At 37.9% G+C, this 20,464-nt stretch overlaps 1 protein-coding gene across 3 annotated transcripts in view; it reads right to left on the reverse strand.

Annotated features, from left to right (window-relative positions):
- Window positions 1-20,464, reverse strand: part of TLL1 (tolloid like 1) — a 260,947-nt gene that overhangs the window by 19,755 nt on the left and 220,728 nt on the right. For all 3 annotated transcript variants that reach the window (XM_029235369.1, XM_029235370.1, XM_029235368.1), the window contains exon 18: window positions 18,713-18,840. In XM_029235369.1, the coding sequence (XP_029091202.1) occupies window positions 18,713-18,840 (128 nt within the window). The remainder of the gene's footprint in view (window positions 1-18,712; window positions 18,841-20,464) is intronic.

Here is a 20,464-nt window from a genome sequence, read left to right on the forward strand (position 1 = left end):
AAACTGAACTTTCATTTTAAGCTCTGGAAAGAATACCTGTGTGTTTCTGGAACATCCAAGCAAGCCTAATCTACCTTCCTGGCCACCAGCCAAGCTTCCATATGCAGCTCCCTCATATGAACATCTGTAGAGGTACTTTTACTGAAAATACAGGCACTGGCTAAAGGATAAGGCCATTCAAAGTCACATTTACAAGGGACAAGATACATTCACAAGGGACAACATAATAAAATGATAATGCTTAATGCGGAAATAAAATCTAGCTAAGATTTAAACTAAGATAATTAAAGAGACTGATACAATGTGAGCAGTTGTGAGATGAAATTCAGAGCTTCCGAGTTCTAGCCATCCTTCACTTTTTTCTCCCTTCGGTGAGAACTATCATTTGGTTTCCCACAAGATGTTGGAAGGATTGGAGGCCACTGGAAAAAAAAGGCACAGTGGAATATAACCCCCTGCCTTCTGATTCAAAAGACCTTTCTTTCCCATGAATACTCTATAACAGTGATCAAATATACTTATAATGGATTTATGGTGGAGAATTATATAACACTTGTGGGTGTTTTGTTTTCCAAATATCCCATATATGAAGATGTGAATTACAGCTATATAACTTAGCAAAGCTTTAGGATATGATAAATAAAATAAAAATGACATAACTGTATTAGCCTATTGTTGTGTGCTCTTATGCCTAGAACTTTATTTCTGTTTCATTTGTTTTATTTTGTTTTTAATGAAGAGTAATTCAGAATATGAAAAAAGTACCAGAAATTTAATGATCAGTTGAGCCTCTCAGAACCAAGACAGGGTGAAGCCAGGAATGATAGAACTTTATCCCTTTATTCATTCAGAACTTTATCCCTCTTCTAGTAGGAAGACTTTTTCCAAGTATCTTTCAACCAAGGTTTCTTTTACTTTAAAACTGTTACCATGCATTTAGCATCTCATGATTAAACACACACACAGACACACACACAGATACACACTCTAAAAACAAGGCAAATATATTAGTTTCCTATTGCTGCTCTAGCAAATTAACACATACTTAGTGACTCAATACAACACACTTTTCTGGGGACTAGGACAAGGTCATCTTTGGGGGATGGGGAGCATTATTCTGCCTACCATAGAAAGTAAGGCCAAATATTTTCACCCTCTGATTCTCAGGAGAAATGAGGACAAACACTTATAACTGAATGATTTCAAACTCTTTTATCCATAACTTTATTAGCTCAGTCAAGAAACTAAGTCCCATAGAGGAAATCTGGCTTGAAGCCTGCTTTTTTGTAATTAAACTTTTACTGGAACACAACCATGTCCATTCATTTGTGCATTGACTGGCCTCACCCAGCAACAGACAGGCTGCCTAAAGACCTCCTGAGTCCACAGCCCATTAGACACAGCCCTGCCCAGTAGATGGCCAGGACCCAGCTCTACCCACCAGTGAGAAGGCACCAGCTTCAGAATCCCCTGGGCCCTAGTGCTGTCCCCCAGGAAGCCGGGCGTAGCCTCTGGATCAGCCTCACCCACCAGGGAGCAGAAAACAGATGTAAGAAAACCACAATCCCATAACCTGTGGACCTAACCTGCCCACAGCAGGCCAGACCCTGCCCTGGGACAAGCTGGGCACTGACCCTGCCCAGTAGCAGGCCAACACGAACTCCAGAACACTCCAGACCCAGTACCCACCTTTGTTTCAGGAACTGCCCCCACCCCTCCCACTAGTGATCTTATATCAGCTCTGGGACTCCTGGGCCCTGTAACCAGACTCCAGAACCTGATTCTGCCTTCCAGTAGTCCAGCACTAACACCAGGACTTGGTTTCACCCACCAGTGTGTGGGCAACAGCCCTGGAGTCTTATGTACCCTAACTCTTCCCATTAGTGAGCCAGCACTAGTCTTGGGATCCCCCGGGGTTCTGCAGCTAGCTGCCTTGTGACCAGGCCCCACAAACCAGGAGCTGGCAGCCTCCACACAAGGCAGGTCTAAGCAACCAACGAGACCAGGGGCCAAAAAAGCCTAATAGTCCACCCACATAGTCAGCCTGCCACAACTGAAGGACCCATGCAGGCCTAATAGGGAGAACTCCTAGAGCATATAGCTTGGGTGACAAGAAGGGAGCACACTGCTGGGACACATAGGGCATCTGCAAAAGTCCCCTTCTCCAAGATGAGGAAACATAACCAACCTACTAGATACATAAAAATAAAAACAGCAACTTAGGCAAAATGAAGTGACAGAGGAACGTGTTCCATGAAGGAAAAAAATGAAAACCCCAGAAGAACTAAATGAAGTGGATCTAGGCAATCTACATGAGAGAGGGTTCAAGGTAGTGATTGTAAAGATAATCAAAGAACTTGGGAGGAGAATGATGCAAAAAATGAGGTTAGAAGGTTTAAACAAGGAGTTAGAACAGCCAAACAGAGATGAAAAATATTATAACTGAAATGAAAAATACACTAGAAGGAATAAAGTGTAGACTAATTGATAGAGAAACAGATCAGCAAGCTGGAAGACAGAGTAGTGGAAATTACTGCGGATGAACAGAGAAAAGAAAAAAGAATGAAAAGAAATGAGGACAGTTTAAGAGACCCCTGGAACAACATCAAGTGTACTAATATTTGCATTACACTCTCAGAAGGAGAAGAAAATGGGTCTGATAATGAATTTTAAGACATAATAGCTGAAAACTTCCCTAACATGGGAAATAAAACAGTCATACAAGTCCAGGAAGTGCAGAGTCACATATAAGATTAATCCAAAGAGGAACACACCAAACACTCCAACACATTGTAATTAAAATGACAAAAAGGGGGTCTTGAGAAGATGGCGGAAGAGTAAGATGCGGATATCACCTTACTCCCCACAAGATACATCAGAAATATACACGTGGAACTGCTCCTATAGAACACCTACTGAACACTGGCAGAAGACCTCAGACCTCCCAAAAGGCAAGAAACTCCCCACATACCTGGGTAAGGCAAAAGAAAAAAGAAAAAACAGAGACGAAAGAATAGGGATGGGACCTGCACCAGTGGGAGGGAGCTGTGAAGGAGGAAAGGTTTCCACACACTAGGAAGCCCCTTTGCAGGTGGAGACTGTGGGTGGTGGAGGGGGAAAGCTTTGGAACCGCAGAGGAGAGTGAAGCCACAGGGAGGGCAAAGCAGAGAGATTCCCGCATGGAGGATAGGTGCCAACTAGCACTCGCCAGCCTGAGAGACTTGTCTGCTCACCCACCGGGGCGGGCGGGGGGTGGGAGCTGAGGCTCAGGCTTCGGTCGGAGTGCAGGGAGAGGACAGATGTTGGTGGTGTGAACACAGCCTGAAGGGGGCTAGTGCACCACAGCTAGCTGGAAGGGAGTCCAGGCAACACTCGGGACCTGCCTAAGAGGCAAGAGACTTTTTCTTGCCTCTTTTTTTCCTGGTGCACGAGGAGAGGGGTTTAAGAGCACTGCTTAAAAGAGCTCCAGAGACGGGCGCCAGCAGGGGCTATCAGCGCGGACCCCAGAGACAGGTATGAGACGTTAAGGCTGCTGCTGCAGCCACCAAGAAGCCTGTGTGTGGGCTCAGGTCACTATCCACACCACCCCTCCCGGGAGTCTGTGCAGCCTGCCACTGCCAGGGTGCTGTGATCCAGGGACAACTTCCCCAGGAGAACGCACAGTGAGCATCAGGCTGGTGCAACGTCACGCCAGCCTCTGCCACCACAGGCTCACCCCACATCTGTACTCCTCCCTCCCCTCAGCCTGAGTGAGCCAGAGCCCCTGAATCAGCTGCTCCTTTAACCTCATCCTGTCTGAGTGAAGAACAGATGGCCTCAGGAGACCTACACGAAGACGCGGGTCCAAATCCAAAGCTGAGCCCCAGGAGCTGTGCGAACAAAGAAGAGAAAGGGAAATCTCTCCCAGCAGCCTCAGAAGCAGCGGATTAAATCTCCAAAATCAACTTGATGTACGCTGCATCTGTGCAAGAACTGAATAGACAATGAAACATCCCAAATTGAGGATGTGGACTTTGGGAGCAAGATATATTATTTTTTCCCCTTTTCCTCTTTTTGTGAGTGTGTATGTGTATGCTTCTGTATGAGATTTTGTCTGTATAGCTTTGCTTTCACCATTTGTCCTACAATTCTGTCCGTCCGTTCTTTTTTTCTTTTTTTTTACATTAAATTTTTTTTTCATAACTATTTTTTATTTTAATAACTTCATTTTATTTTATCTTACTTTATTTTATTTTATTTTATACTCGTTGTTTCTTTCTTTCTTTCCAATTTTTCTCCCTTTTATTCTGAGCCGTGTGGATGAAAGGCTCTTGGGGCTGCAGCCAGTAGTCAGTACTGTGCCTCTGACATGGGAGAGCCAACTTCAGGACACTCATCCAAAAGAGACCTCCCAGCACCATGTAATACCAAATGACAAAAATCTCACAAAGATCTCCATCTCAACACCAAGACCCAGCTTCACGCAACAACCAGCAAGCTACAGTGCTGGACACCATATGCCAAACAACTAGCAAAACAGGAACACAGCCCCATCCATTAGCACAGAGGCTGCCTAAAATCATAAGGTCACAGACTCCCCAAAACACACCACCAGACATGGACCTGCCCACTAGAAAGACAAGATCCAGCCTCATCCACCAGAACACAGGCACTAGTCACCTCCATCAGGAGGCCTACACAACCCACTGAATCAACCTTAGCCACTGTGGGCAGACACCAAAAACAATGGGAACTACGAACCTGCAGCCTGCGAAAATGGGACACCAAACACTGTAAGATAAGCAAAATGAGAAGACAGAAAAACACACAGCAGATGAAGGAGCAAGATAAAAACGCACCAAACCTAACAAATGAAGAGGAAATAGGCAGTCTACCTGAAAAAGAATTCAGAATAATGATACTAAAGATGATCCAAAATCTTGGAAATAGAATAGAGAAAATGCAAGAAACATTTAACAAGGACCTAGAAGAACTAAAGAGGAAACAAGCAACAATGAACAACACAATAAATGAAATTAAAACTACTCTAGAAGGGATCAATAGCAGAATAACTGAGGTAGAAGAACGGATAAGTGACCTGGAAGATAAAATAGTGAAAATAGCTACTGAAGAGCAGAATAAAGAAAGAAGAATGAAAGGAACTGAGGACAGCCTCAGAGATGTCTGTGACAGCATTAAACACACCAATATTTGAATTATAATGGTCCCAGAAGAAGAAGAGAAAAAGAAAGGGACTGAGCAAATCTTTGAAGAGATTAGAGTTGAAAACTTCCCTAATATGGGAAAGGAAATAGTAAATCAAGTCCAGGAAGCACAGAGAGTCCCATACAAGATAAATCCAAGAAGAAACATGCCAAGACACATATTAATCAAACTATCAAAAATTAAATACAAAGAAAACATTTTAAAAGCAGCAAGGGAAAAACCACAAATAACACAAAAGGGAATCCCATAAGGTTAACAGCTGAACTTTCAGCAGAAACTCTGCAAGCCAGAAGGGACTGTCAGGACATATTTAAAGTGATAAAGGGGAAAAACCTACAACCAATATTACACTAGCCAAGAAGGATCTCATTCAGATTTGATGGAGAAATTAACACTTTTACAGACAAGGAAAAGCTGAGAGAGTTCAGAACCACAAAACCAGCTTTACAACAAATGCTAAAGGAACTTCTCTAGGCAAGAAACACAAGAGAAGGAAAAGACCTACAATAACAAACCCAAAACAATTAAGAAAATGGGAATAGGAACATACATATCAATTATTACCTTAAATGTAAATGGATTAAATGCTCCCACCAAAAGACACAGACTGGCTGAATGGACACAAAAACAAGACCCATATATATGCTGTCTACAAGAGACCCACTTCAGACCTAGGGACACATACAGACTGAAAGTGAGGGGATGGAAAAAGGTATTCCATGCAAATGGAAATCAAAAGAAAGCTAGAGTAGCAATTCTCATATCACAGAAAATAGATTTTAAAATAAAGACTGTTACAAGAGACAAAGAAAGACACTACATAATGATCAAGGGATCGATCCAAGAAGAAGATATAACAATTGTAAATATTTATGCACCCAACATATGAGCACATCAATACATAAGGTATATACACACAGCCATAGAAGGGAAAATCGACAGTAACACTTTCATAGTATGGGATTTTAACACCCCACTTTCACCAATGGACAGGACATCCAAAATGAAAATAAATAAGGAAACACAAGCTTTAAATGATACATTAAACAAGATGGACTTAATTGATATTTATAGGACATTCCATCCAAAAACAACAGAATACACATTTTTCTCAAGTGCTCATGGAACATTCTCCAGGATAGATCATATCTTGTGTCACAAATCAAGCTTTGATAAATTTAAGCAGTTGAAGTCGTATCAAGTATCTTTTCTGACCACAACGCTATTAGACTAGATATGAAAGACAGTAAAAGAGCTGTAAAATATACAAACACATGGAGGCTAAACAATACACTACTTAATAATGAAGTGATCACTGAAGAAATCATAATATACCTAGACACAAATAACAATGAAAATACAATGACCCCAAACCTATGCGATGCAGTGCAAGCAGTTCTAAGAGGGAGGTTTATAGCAATACAATCCTACCTGAAGAAACAGGAAACATCTCGAATAAACAACCTAACCTTGCACCTAAAGCAATTAGAGAAAGAAGAACTAAAAAAATCCCCCAAAGTTAGCAGAAGTAAAGAAATCATAAAGATCAGATCAGAAATAAATGAAAAAGAAATGAAGGAAATGATAACAAAGATCAGTAAAACTAAAAGCTGGTCCTTTGAGAAGATAAACAAAATTGATTAACCATTAGCCAGACTTACAAAGAAAAAAAGGGAAAAGACTCAAATCAATAGAATTAGAAATGAAAAAGGAGAAGTAACAACTGACAATGCAGAAATACAAAGGATCATGAGAGATTACTACAAGCAACTCTATGCCAATAAAATGGACAACCTGGAAGAAATGGACAAATTCTTAGAAATGCACTACCTGCCGAGACTGAACCAGGAAGAAATAGAAAATATGACAGACCAATCACAAGCACTGAAATTGAAACTGTGATTAAAAATCTTCCAATAAACAAAAGCCCCTGACCATATGGCTTCACAGGCAAATTCTATCAAACATTTAGAGAAGAGCTAACACTCTTCCAAAATATAGCAGAGGAAGGAACACTCCCAATCTATTTTACGAGGCCACCATCACCCTGATACCAAAATCAGACAAAGATGTCACAAAGAAAGAAAACTACAGGCCAATATCACTGATGAAAATAGATGCAAAAATCCTCAACAAAGTACTAGCAAACAGAATCCAACAGCACTATAAAGTATCATACACCATGATCAAGTGGGATTTATTCCAGGAATGCAAGGATTCTTCAATATATGCAAATCAATCAACGTGATACACCATATTAACAAATTGAAGGAGAAAAACTGTATGATCCTCTCAATAGATGCAGAGAAAGCTTTCGACAAAATTCAACACCTATTTATGATAAAAAACCTGCAGAAAGTAGGCATAGAGGGAACTTTCCTCAACCTAATGAAGGCCATATATGACAAACCCACAGCCAACATCATCCTCAATGGTGAAAAACTGAAAGCACTTCCACTAAGATCAGGAACAAGACAAGGTTGCCCACTCTCACCACTATTATTCAACATAGTTTTGGAAGTTTTAGCCACAGCAATCAGAGAAGAAAAGGGAATAAATGGAATCCAAATCAGAAAAGAAGAAATAAACTGTCACTGTTTGTAGATGACATGATACTATACATAGAGAATCCTAAAGATGCTACCAGAAAACTATTAGAGCTAATCAATGAATTTGGTAAAGTAGCAGGATACAAAATTAATGCACAGATGTCTCTTGCATTCCTATATACTAATGATGAAAAGTCTGAAAGTGAAATTAAGAAAACACTCCCATTTACCATTGCAACAAAAAGAATAAAACATCTAGGAATAAACCGACCTAAGGAGACAAAAGACCTGTATGCAGAAAATTATAAGACACTGATGAAAGAAATTAAAGATGATACAAATAGATGGAGAGATATACCATGTTCTTGGATTGGAAGAATCAACATTGTGAAAATGACTCTACTCCCCAAATCAATCTACAGATTCAATGCAATCCCTATGAAACTACCACTGGCATTTTTCATTGAACTAGAACAAAAATTTTCACAATTTGTATGGAAACACAAAAGACCCCGAATAGTCATAGCAATTTTGAGACCCAAAAAAGGAGCTGGAGGAATCAGGCTCCCTGATTCCAGACTATACTACAAAGCTACAGTAATCAAGACAATATAGTACTGGCACAAAAACAGAAATATAGATCAATGGAACAGGATAGAAAGCCCAGAGGTAAACCCCACACACCTATGGTCACCTTATCTTTGATAAAGGAGGCAAGAATATACAGTGGAGAAAAGACAGCCTCTTCAATAAGTGGTGCTGGGAAAACTGGACAGGTACATGTAAAAGTATGAAATTAGAACATTCCCTAACACCATACACAAAAATAAACTCAAAATGGATTAAAGACTTATATGTAAGGCCAGACACTGTCAAATTCTTAGAGGAAAACATAGGCAGAACACTCTATGACAAAAATCACAGCAAGATCCTTTTTGACCCACCTCGTAGAGAAATGGAAATAAAACCAAAAATAAACAAATGGGACCTAATGAAACTTTAAAGCTTTTGCACAGCAAAGGAAACCATAAACAAGACCAAAAGACAACCCTCAGAATGGGCAGAAATATTTGCACATGAAGCAACTGACAAAGGATTAATCTCCAAAATTTACAAGCAGCTCAATAACAAAAAGCCAACAACCGAATCCAAAAACGGGCACAATACCTAAATAGTCGTTTCTCCAAAGAAGATATACAGATTGCCAACAAACACATGAAAGAATGCTCAACCTTATTAATCATTATAGGAATGCAAATCAAAACTACAATGATATATCATCTTACAACGGTCAGAATGGCCATCATCAACAAACATACAAACAATAAATGCTGGAGAGGGTGTGGAGAAAAGGGAACACTCTTGCTTTGTTGGTGTGAATGTACATTGATATAGCCACTATGGAGAACAGTATGGACGTTCCTTAAGAAACTAAAAGTAGAGCTACCATACGACCCAACAATCTCACTACTGGGCATATACCCTGAGAAAACCATAATTTAAAAAGAGTCATGTACCACAATGTTCATTTCAGCTCTATTTACAATAGCCAGGACATGGAAGCAACCTAACTGTCCATCAACAGATGAATGGATATAGAAAATGTGGCACATATACACAATGGAATATTACTCAGCCATAAAAAGAAATGAAATTGCCTTATTTGTAGTGAAGTGGGTGGACCTAGAGTCTGTCATACAGAGTGAAGAAAGTCAGAAAGAGAAAGACAAATACTGTATGCTAACACATTTGTATGGAATGTAAGAAAAAAAAAGGTCATGAAGAAACTAGGGGTAAGATGGGAATGAAGACACAGACCTACTAGAGAATGGACTTGAGGATATGGGGAGGGGGAAGGGTAACCTTGGATAAAGTGAGAGAGTGGCATGGACATATATACACTACCAAAGGTAAAATAGATAGCCAGTGGGAAGCAGCCACATAGCACAGGGAGATCAGCTTGGTGGTTTGTGACCACCTAGAGGGGTGGGATAGGGAGGGTGGGAGGGAGGGAGGCACAAGAGGGAAGAGATATGGGAACATATGTATATGTATAACTGATTTACTTTGTTATAAAGCAGAAACTAACACACCATTGTGAAGAAATTATACTCCAGTAAAGATGTTAAAAAAAAATGACAAAAAGATAGAGAATATTAAAAGTAGAAAGGGAAAAACAACAAATAACATACAAGGGAACTCCCGTAAGACTATTGGCTGATTTTTTTTAGCAGAAACTCTGCAGGCCAGAAGGCAGTGGCACAGTATATTTAAAGTGATGAAAGAGAAAAATTTCCACCCAAGAATTCTCTACCCAGCAAGGTTCTTGTTCAGATTTGATGGAGAAATCAAAAACTTTACAGACAAGAAAAGCTAAAAGAATTCAGCACCACCAAACCAGCTTCACAACAAATGTTAAAGGAACCTGTCTAGGCAAAAAAGAAAAGACCACAATTAGAAACAAGAAAATTACAAAATGAAAAAGTTCACCAGTAAAGGCAAACATACAGCAAAGGTAGGAAATCATACACATACAAGCTAGTAAGGAGGTTAAAAGACAAAACTAGTAAAATCACCTGTATTCAGAGCAAGCAGTTAAGGAATACACAAAAGAATTAGACATAAAATATGATACCCAAAACAGTAATCATTATGGGAGGAGAGTACAAATGCAGGGATTTTAAAATGCATTTGAAATTAAGAGATCAGCAAATTAAAACAATCACATATATACATAGACTGCTATAAAAAAAAACCTGTGGTAACTGCAAACCAAAAATCTATAATAGATGTGCACACAAAAAAAGGAAAAGGACTTTAAAAACATAATACTAAACACAGTCATCAAATGACAAGAGAAGGGAAAAAGGAAGAAAAAAAAAGACCAACAAAAACAACCCCAAGACCATTAACAAAGTGGCAACAAAACATGCATATCAATAATTACCTTAAATGTAAATAGACTAATTGCTCCAGCCAAAAGACACAGAGTCACTGAATGGATACCAAAACAGGACCCATATATTTGCTGCCTACAGGAGAATAACTTCCGATCTAAAGACACACATAGACTGAGAATTCCCTGGTGGTCCAGTGGCTAGGACTCTGTGCTTCCACTGAAGGGGGTGTGTGTCAGAGAATTAAGATCCTGAGAGCCATGTGGCATGGCCAAAAAAAAAAAAAATAGGCACACATATAAAGTGAGGGGATGGAAAAAAGTATTCCATGCAAATGGAAATCAAAAGAAAGCCAGAGTAGCAATACTTATAGCAGACAAAATAGACTTTAAGATAAAGACTGTTACAAGAGACAAAGACACTACATAATGATGAAGGGATCAATCCAAGAAGAAGATATAACAATTGTGAATATACAGGCACCCAGCATAGGAGCACCTAAATATTGAATATAGAAAGCAAATACGAACAGACATAAAGGGAGAAATTGACAGTAACCCAATAATAGTAGGGGACTTTAACACCTCACTTACATCAATGGACAGATCACCCGGACAGATCATCCAGACAGAAAATGAATCTGGAAACGCTGGCCTTAAATGACCCATTAGAGCAGCTGAACTTAATAGATATGTAGAGAACACTCCATTTGAAAGCCACAGAACACATTCTTTTCAAGTGCACATGGAACATTCTCCAGGATAGGTCACATGCTAGCCTACAAAACAAGTCTCAGTAAATTTAAGAAAACTGAAATCATATCAAGCATGTTTCCAGATCACAACACTTTGAGACTAGAAACCAATTATATGAAAAAAACTACAAAAAACACAAACACATGGAAGCTAAACAATATGCTACTAAACAATCAGTGGATCACTAAGGATTGAATTTCAAATTTATAAGGCTACACAAAAACTTGATCATGGTTGAATTTTCAATAAAAATAAAAAATTTTAGATTATTATCATAATTATGATTATTATTATGATATCATACAGCAGCATTTATTGGCACTTAATAAAGCACTGTGCCAAATACATTGTATACAAGTTCATTTTGTATACACACAAAATTTGTAAACAGCAGCTTCAATTTCCAGATGAAGAAATCAAGGTTTTAAAATGATAAGTATCTTCCCAAGATAACACAACTAGTAAGTAGAAGTGCTAGGATCTAGACAGAAGTCTCTGCTGTATATCTGTTTAATCGTATATTTAATCATTGTAATTTTGTTAGGATGTTATTCTAACAAATTTTCCTAATCATATTAGGAAATATGATTATTTTCCATTTAAATTATTGCATAAGTGTACACAGCAATTATGGATCTCTTTCTTCTCTGATGCAGGATGCTGTAAGGAAAAATCAGATTTTTATGTAGAGACAGAATGCTTGGGCTTGAAGGTAGTTAGACTCCTACTACCTTTATAAACTTTCCAAGTCATCTAAATGCCTGGGACTGCTTCCTTATCTATAACTGTCATTTATGACATCAACTTCAGGTAATATACAAGATACGACTTTGAAACCATTGGGAACTATACACACAGTCTTAGCCTAAGTACAGTTTTAAGAGATACAAATGTGCCCAAGCTACATTTTACAATTTGGAGAGCATTTTCAAGAAATGGAAAACTTAAGAACATTCATATTTTCACTTGTAGAATTTCATATGAGAGAGTGACTATTTTAGAATTTTTAAAAATGACACTCCCAGGGTCTCTGGATCCCAGCTCCCTAGCTTACTGCATTTATATGAAGGTAATATTCCAGGGTCTTATAAAGATAAGAGAAGGTATATACAAGAATGCAAAAAATCCTCAAGAACCACTATATTGACTCATACACACAATTCTACTTGATTTTCATATTTTGCTTTATAATAGGGAATTCATGACTTAAGACAAAAATTGATGATTATGTTCATTATGTATAGACATAATTTATGTTATTATTATATTCAAATTGCTATTTTATATTACTGGATAGAATTTAGTATTGAATTAGAAAAAAATTACCTTTAAATATTTCCTGTTTGTATACTAGGTGGTATACTACAACCTAACAGTATTCTGACTGCACATTCTGGACTTTGCCTAGAGAAAACTACTCAGGAGAGTATAGGCAGTAACTCATTTGTGTCATCTTTACTTTCCCAAATATATGCTGTCTCATACACTTAAATGCATGTGTGGGATTAAAGATGGCTACACATTCTTTGCTACTTCTCCCATTGAGTCATGAAGTCTAATATTCTTCCCCTTCAATACTGGTTAGCTTTTTTGATTTGCTTTACCATAGAATGCATAGAGGTAATGTTCAGGAGCTACTTAGGTATTCCCCTAGGCCTCTTGGAACACTCTTTTTGGGGATCCAGAACTTCCATGTAAAGCGTATGGTTCCCCTGAGACCACCATGCTAGAATGGTCATGTGTAGGTGCTCTGGTTGTCCCAGCTAAGTCAGCCTTCTAGCCCTCCCTACCAAGGTGACAGACATAAAATTAAAGCCAACGTGACCCTCCCAACAGACCATGCCCCAGGTGAATATCACTTACTGACCTCAATCAACGCCATGGGCAACTGAAGAATTGTCAGCAAAGCATTACTCAAATCATGACCTCTTCCCCACAAAACCATGGGATATTATAAAATGGTTCTTGTTTTAAGTCATGAAGTTTTGGGTTAGCTTATTACGAAGCAGTAGATAACTAGAACAGTGCATAAAAGGTAATAATTGCATATTAATGCCAGAAGTCTTAAATTTCCATAAATCAGTAATAAACTACCACTACTGATAGTTCAGTCCTTACACATAATTATTGTACACTAGATATAGATAACCACACTATGGTAAATAAATACTATGCACAAGAATGCTTATATCTCACAAAGGGCACTGAATTTTATTGTAATTCCTCTCATATTCCATAATGGCAAGATTATCTAAGTAACCTAAGTAATATTCATTTGTAGTCTTACAAATAAACCAAATTCACTAAAATAATGGTTATCTCAGATGCAGTGAAAGAGGCTTGCTTATACCTATAAGCCACTACTTGCATGTCACTCAATACAACTCTATGTTAAGTTAAAGGAATATCTGGGTTAGAAAGAACAGTAAGATTCTCAAAATTCATAAACAAGGTGTTTTAAAAAAATATGTCATGGAAGTGTCTTCAGGGACAATTTCCTTTTCTTTGCTTCTGTATGAATAGGTAAAATATTTAGAAATGTTTTCTTATTTTTCCACACAGCCTAAGGTAAGAGGAGTAAATATGAGTTGTAAAGAAAGCTCCATGGCACACACAGGGACACCAAATCTTTTCTTTGCCTTTTCTTTTTTGCCTTGGCCTATAAAGAAACTAGCTTAGAACTGAGTATCTATCAGCAGCTCTTGACCTAACAGGATTAATAGATTTCAGAATTTTCCAAGTTTCCCTGGAATCTATTTTCCAAATTTAGTTTGGGTTCAAGTTCCTCCATGAAAATTAAGGATCCTAAAGAAACCAAACAAAATGCATTTATTTTAAACAATATATCTTCTTGATCAAATCTCCTGTATAATAAATGTCAAAACACATAGGTAGGTAATTGAATCGTTTGAATATTACAAACAGTGCTGGCCAAATGTCCATTGGCTGAGATCCGTAACAGATAGTGGTTTCAGTTTTAAAGTAGGTAAGATTCATTAACACTTGTATTACAAGCAGGGAGACAAAAATGGTAAACGTAAGCAACAATAATGTCAAAATGGTAAGAGTTAAAAAGTATAGAACTAAAATATCACTTGAAGTTGGTAGCTAATCTGTTACAACACACTTTCTACTGATCCTGATTGTTAGAGTGATATTGTGAGTCAGGTTTTATATAAACATGATTAATGAAATAAGAGAGTGGAATCAATATTACGCTCTGATTCAGAAAACTTGGAGTGGCAAAAATGTGTTTTAACAAGTCTTCCAGGTTAATTCTGATGCCTGCTAATATTCTGGCTTAGACTGTAACTACTTCTACAAAGATCACAAAGTCAAATACTTAAAACAAAGATCAATAGTAGCATTAAAGCTCCTTTCCTTCTAAAAATTATCTTCTTAGGATGCTAGCAGGTATGACCATTGTTGAACAGACTCTCCTGATCTTCAAGTGGAATATTTGCCTGTAATTTGTAAAGAAGCAGACTGTCTTAGAGTTGAAAGGGATGCTCAATAAACTGAAAGGTATATAATTGAGAAAAAATAAATTATTGACATTTTTTCGAGTTAAGGTATATTAGGAATTCTATTTCCCCTTGGATATAGAAAGCTGGGACTAGTGTTCCTTCTACCCTAGCAAGAAAACCTATGTCAAGTAAAAAACTTTGCTGAACACATCAAAGAGCCAAAGTCACTAGTCAACCAAGTAGTATCAAATCCACTGACTCTCAGCCCCTGCCAAGGAGAGATGAGACACGAGCATGTCACCAGTGACAGACTACAGCTAGAAGAGATGCTGGGCGCCATATAACTAGGTTAGATGCATTCAGCTACAATTGTAATGTATTGTAAAGGTCAGCTATGGACTAGAGTATAGCACTCTAGGAGCTGTAGACACAGGAGTTTGCACCCACTTGCAGGCTCTTCTCCATGGACTTCAATCTCCTGCTCATGAGAAAGACTGTGGGAAGAGTAGGAGTTAGGCAAGTACCTTTCTTGGTGTTGCAGGCTTGGAGGGGGAAGTGGTCACTGCTGGGAGAAAAGCATGAAGTCCTGTTGCAACCTTTCTCTGGAAAATAAAATAAGCCTCTGGGGGAGGAGCAGAAAACCTGTCACCACCAGGGCAGACCCACTGTAGCCACAGGAAAGCTTAAACAAACAAATAACACTTCCAACCCTGGGGAAGTCTTGGACTCAGGAGCCTACACCAATAATATCAGGGACCTGCTACAACTGGGAGAGGGAAAAGAAACTCTCCCATAGAAGACCAACCAGAGATAGATGGAGTTTGGCTGCCAGGAAGAGAAGAGGCAGGACCACTGAGAAAGGCTATTTCTAAGACCTAGAAACAGATCCTGTCTAAGGTAGAGAACCCCTTGTCCTCACCACCAGACTACCAAGCACCAAGCAGTGTGTAACTGCAGTCTATCACTGGTTGAGGGAAAAAAGTGTGAAGAGGGATACAATTTGTGATAGAGATGAAAGCAGAAGCTAAAGGTAAAGGAGAAACATTGAGAAAATGCATCTGAAATTCCAGCCTTCAATCTAAGAGAAAGGAATTAAAGCCAATGGTTCACTGAAGGTAATCATAGGAACAAGACAACCCAAACTCAGCTAATTACTGACTATATTCACTCAACAACATCCCTTCCCATATACACACATTCACTAACAGCCTAACAGAAGAGATGTAACCATTTCCAGACATAAAGTCTCTACTGTTAAACACAAAATGTCTGATGTTTAATCAAAAATTACATGACACACAAAAAGGCAAGAAGAAAAGCACAGTGTTAATAGAGAAAATAATCAACAGAGCAGACTCAAACATGATCCCTATGTTTAATCTATCAAATGAGAAATTTCAGCAGAGATGGTGTTATGAATTGAATTGTGCATCCTGGCCAAACACATGCATTGAAGCCCTAAACTCAATGTGATTGCATTAGGAGACAGGTCCTTTAAGGAGGTAATCAAGGTTAAATGAGGTCATAAGGGTGAGGCCAGATCCCACAGGGCTAATGTCCTTATAAGAAGATGAAGAGACACCAGAGCATGCACTCTCTCTCTCTGTCTCTCTCTCTCTGTCTCTCTCTCTCCATATGTACCCACAGAGGAAAGGCCAAGTGAGGACACAGTGATAAAGCAGCCATCTACAAGTCAGGAAAAGGGGCCTCACCAGACACCAGTCCCCACAGTCCCTTGATATTGAACATCTAGCCTCCAGATCTGTGAGAAAATACATTTTTGTTGTTTTAGCCACTCAGTTTGTGGTATTTTGTTATGGCCACCTAAGCAGACTAATACACAGGAACTCTACTAAAAAATCAAATGGAAATTCAAGAAATAAAAAAACATGATAAGGGAGATAAAGAATACCTCTGTCAAACTCATAAGTAGACTTAAGACAACTGAATAGACAATCATTGAACTTGAAGATCGGCCCATAGAAATAACCCAAGCTTAAAAACAAAAAGAGTGGCAAAAAAATAACAGAATTCAAGAGTTATGGGATAGTATGAAGCAATCTCACATATGTGTAATTTGAATCCCAGAAGAAGAGAGACAATAATGCAGGAGGAGTTTGTCAAGAAATAATGGTCAAGAGTTTTCAAAAATTCATGGCAGTCATCACAACATAGATGCAAGAAATTCAAAGATTTCTCAGAAGGATAAATTACTAAACAGATAGACAGACGGACACACACACACACACACACACTCCCAGATACATTATATTCAAAGTGCTGATAAAAAAATGTTGAAGGCAGCCATCAGAGAAAAGAATAATTATTTCCACAGGAATAAAATTAAGATTTACCACAGACATTAAAAACCATGAAGGACAGAAAGTAGTGGAGTCAGGTATTTAAAGTGTAGCTGAGAAAACAAAATTGCTATCTTAGAATTTTATACCCAATGAAAATATCTTTGGGTATAAAAGACATACTCTGCACAGACTTACTCTACACACAATATAAAAAGAAATTCTTCAGGGAGAAGGAATATGATACCAGATGAAACTTGGATGTACACACACACACAAAAGTCTTCAGGAAAATCCATTTTCCCAACTGCCTTAGCTACTGCATTGCGGAAAAGAATGCAGCCTTTGCATCTCAGCCCATAAGCTTCAGAGAGTGATCATCTCAGTCAGGGTCTTCAACGGGACTGGAAAGCAATCAAATCCTACAGTGCTGTTATCTTAGCACCTAGCATCCTTCCAAAGAGTGGCTGAAATGAATTGATGTCTCTTTTCAAAAAGTCATATACTGATATCTTACAAATACGGTGATTGGAAGGAACTCCATAATAGGAATATGAATATCTCAGTGACAGTCTCTAATAACATTATTATTATGTTGCATATGAATAAGATGTCTTTATTGGCCAAAAAAACCCACTGAAGGAAAGGGTTCAAACAGACTTTCAAAATTAACTGGACTGGTCCAGTAAGCTACAGTGGACTGGTAGCCTCATTCTCAAGACAATTTCTTGTCCTTTGTTATGGTTCTTGTTAGACTGTCCTGAACTTTGTTAGTTGGCATTCCTTCCTGCTTTTGACAACAGCATATTTCAGAAAATTGTTAAAATTTCTATATTCCTATGATTCTATTTCTTTAAAGTATACTCTTCAAGTATTCTGTAGCCTATAATGAAATTTAAGATGTACTGTCAGATGACCAGGACAGAATGCAAGGTTCATAGAATACAGGAGAGAGGACATATATTACATTCATATTTGAATTTGGAAGAAGTCTAATGATAACGGTACTCATCTAAAGAGGGCAACTACATTATGCAAAAATAATATTCCATAAACCATAAGACAAAATTAGTTTTATTATAAAAATACATATGCTTTGTATATGAGTCATATAGAATTGACATAACTGATAGAATTTACTATGCTGCATTGAAGTGAATACTTATTGCTTTCTTGCTGAATTTCTGATATTTTTGTTCCTTCATTTATATCTCCATTTGGAAACATTATTTCAATAACATATTAGGAAGTAGAACATATTGTTTTGTAGTAATTTTGGTAATGCCTTTTAAAGCATCCCATCCAGGATAAGAAGACTGTACAAGAACTACATGGCTACCATTACTATCACCTTGATCTAGGAAATCAGGAATTTATTTAGTGTTAGTAGGAAAACATAAGAAAGAAAGTCTTTCCCATCTGCCTACTAATTCAATTCAATTAAATAAACATTCATTTTATTTATTTTATTTCCATGCACTAGCTGTGCAAGATATGGGCAGGCAGCTTAACAGAAAAAAGAACAGTGCGCTCACTTACTAATTTTACTCGATGACCAGGAGTTGCACTGATTTCCCATGTGCATTCTTTCCTGCTTGGGTACTTGTCTGGCCAGTTGGGACTAGTGATGAAGCCACTTGGACTGTGAATCTTCTGTTCACACTCAGCTGTGCCAATAATGATAAAATCAATTAGTGTGGAAATCTAGCCCAGAATTGGGCCAGCAAGGAAGTAGCCTGTTTACACACTATCCTGATGAAAGATTTTCCTCAATAACTAATCATCACTCTAGTCTCCAGTATCATATTCATCTGCTTTGGTAAACCTGTTGCATAATCATTATCATAATCAGAAAATGTTTGTTTTTGGGTTCACATGAAATTGTGTTTACAATGAATTAAATAAATGTCTACAAGAAAATGAACTCTTTTTAACTGCTGGATCTTTTTAACTGCTGGATCTGGATCTAAAAGTTTAGATTTTAACAGAGCAACATTATTGACAATCAAAGATATCAACTCTTGGTATGTGCAAAATATTTAATGCAATGCCACAACAAAAATGACTATGTCATTTTCAGTTATTTTCTTCCTATTAACAGAAACATCATTTATAGCTAACTAGTATCACTAAGCCACTTTATGAAACATGTCTTTACATTTTCTCTCTCTCTTTGTTAAAGTATACACTTGAATACTTAAACCATAATTTTAGCTGCTTAAGTAAATTATCTGTCATTTCATCACAGTGAAATGAAGCACTAAGGGGAAAAATATGTAAACATCTACTAGCTTCTGAATTAATTAAAAAAAATGTCATTCAATTAACATGAAATTTCTTTTAGGTCTTACAATTTAAACAACTTCATCTTGGAGGGGACCATCCAATATTGTTAATTTCAAACTTCAAAAGCATGTAATATCCTCAGACTGTATTCTATCTATATAATTTATGAAGTGTCACCCTGCACATCCTGGCTTAGGCTGGAAATTATTTGTTATGTATTGTGTAACCCATTCTAAAATACAATTAATTCTGTGAAATTTTCCAAGAAATCTCTGGGGAAATACTCTACTATATGGAAAAAACATTTGTTGCACTACAGGGCTGCACAGTAAGGATAAAATGACGGACATTACTGTGCTGTTGGCACATGCTCTCCGACTAGACCTTTGCTTTAACTGTGCCGGGTTTCCACAGGGAGATTTGGATTCTTAACCAAGGAACACAAAAAAAAGGGTGAAATTTAGCTCCTTTCAAACAATATAGGGTCATGCAGCAAGACAGTAGCCTTAAAGTCTGGATCCTGTCTTGACAAGGTTTCCTAAATCCCATTATCCCTGTCCTTGCCTTGGCCATATGAAGTGTGGAATCTCCCAGATCTGGCAAATAGTTTAGTTTATAAGACAAAGCCAAGAGGCTCACTGCTAAAATGTATAAGGCACCTGTACTATAGCGGTGGTGAAGGAAAATCCATCCCCTTTACTAACAGTAAAGATGAACTTTATTAGGGGTGCCTGGATACAGTTCCATTTAAAAAGAAGTCCTTTCTTGAAAATATTTACTCTAATGAAGAGAGACTTTGGATATCTAAATTTATGTGCTACCTGTGAGTCACAGGCTACATGCATACTCTGAAAAGCTCTCTCTTTTTTTTTTCTGAATTACCTTCCATATTTCAAAATAACTGGGCCTATTCCCCAGCCTATTGATTTATCAGAATACTTTACCAAGTTACACATATCACAATCTCATTGGTTTATGCTCATACATGAAAATAAAAAGAGAAAA

Source organism: Monodon monoceros, unplaced genomic scaffold, assembly GCF_005190385.1.
Source record: "Monodon monoceros isolate NGI ecotype Baffin Bay Population unplaced genomic scaffold, NGI_Narwhal_1 Super_Scaffold_20, whole genome shotgun sequence".
NCBI classification, from domain to species: Eukaryota; Metazoa; Chordata; class Mammalia; order Artiodactyla; family Monodontidae; genus Monodon; species Monodon monoceros.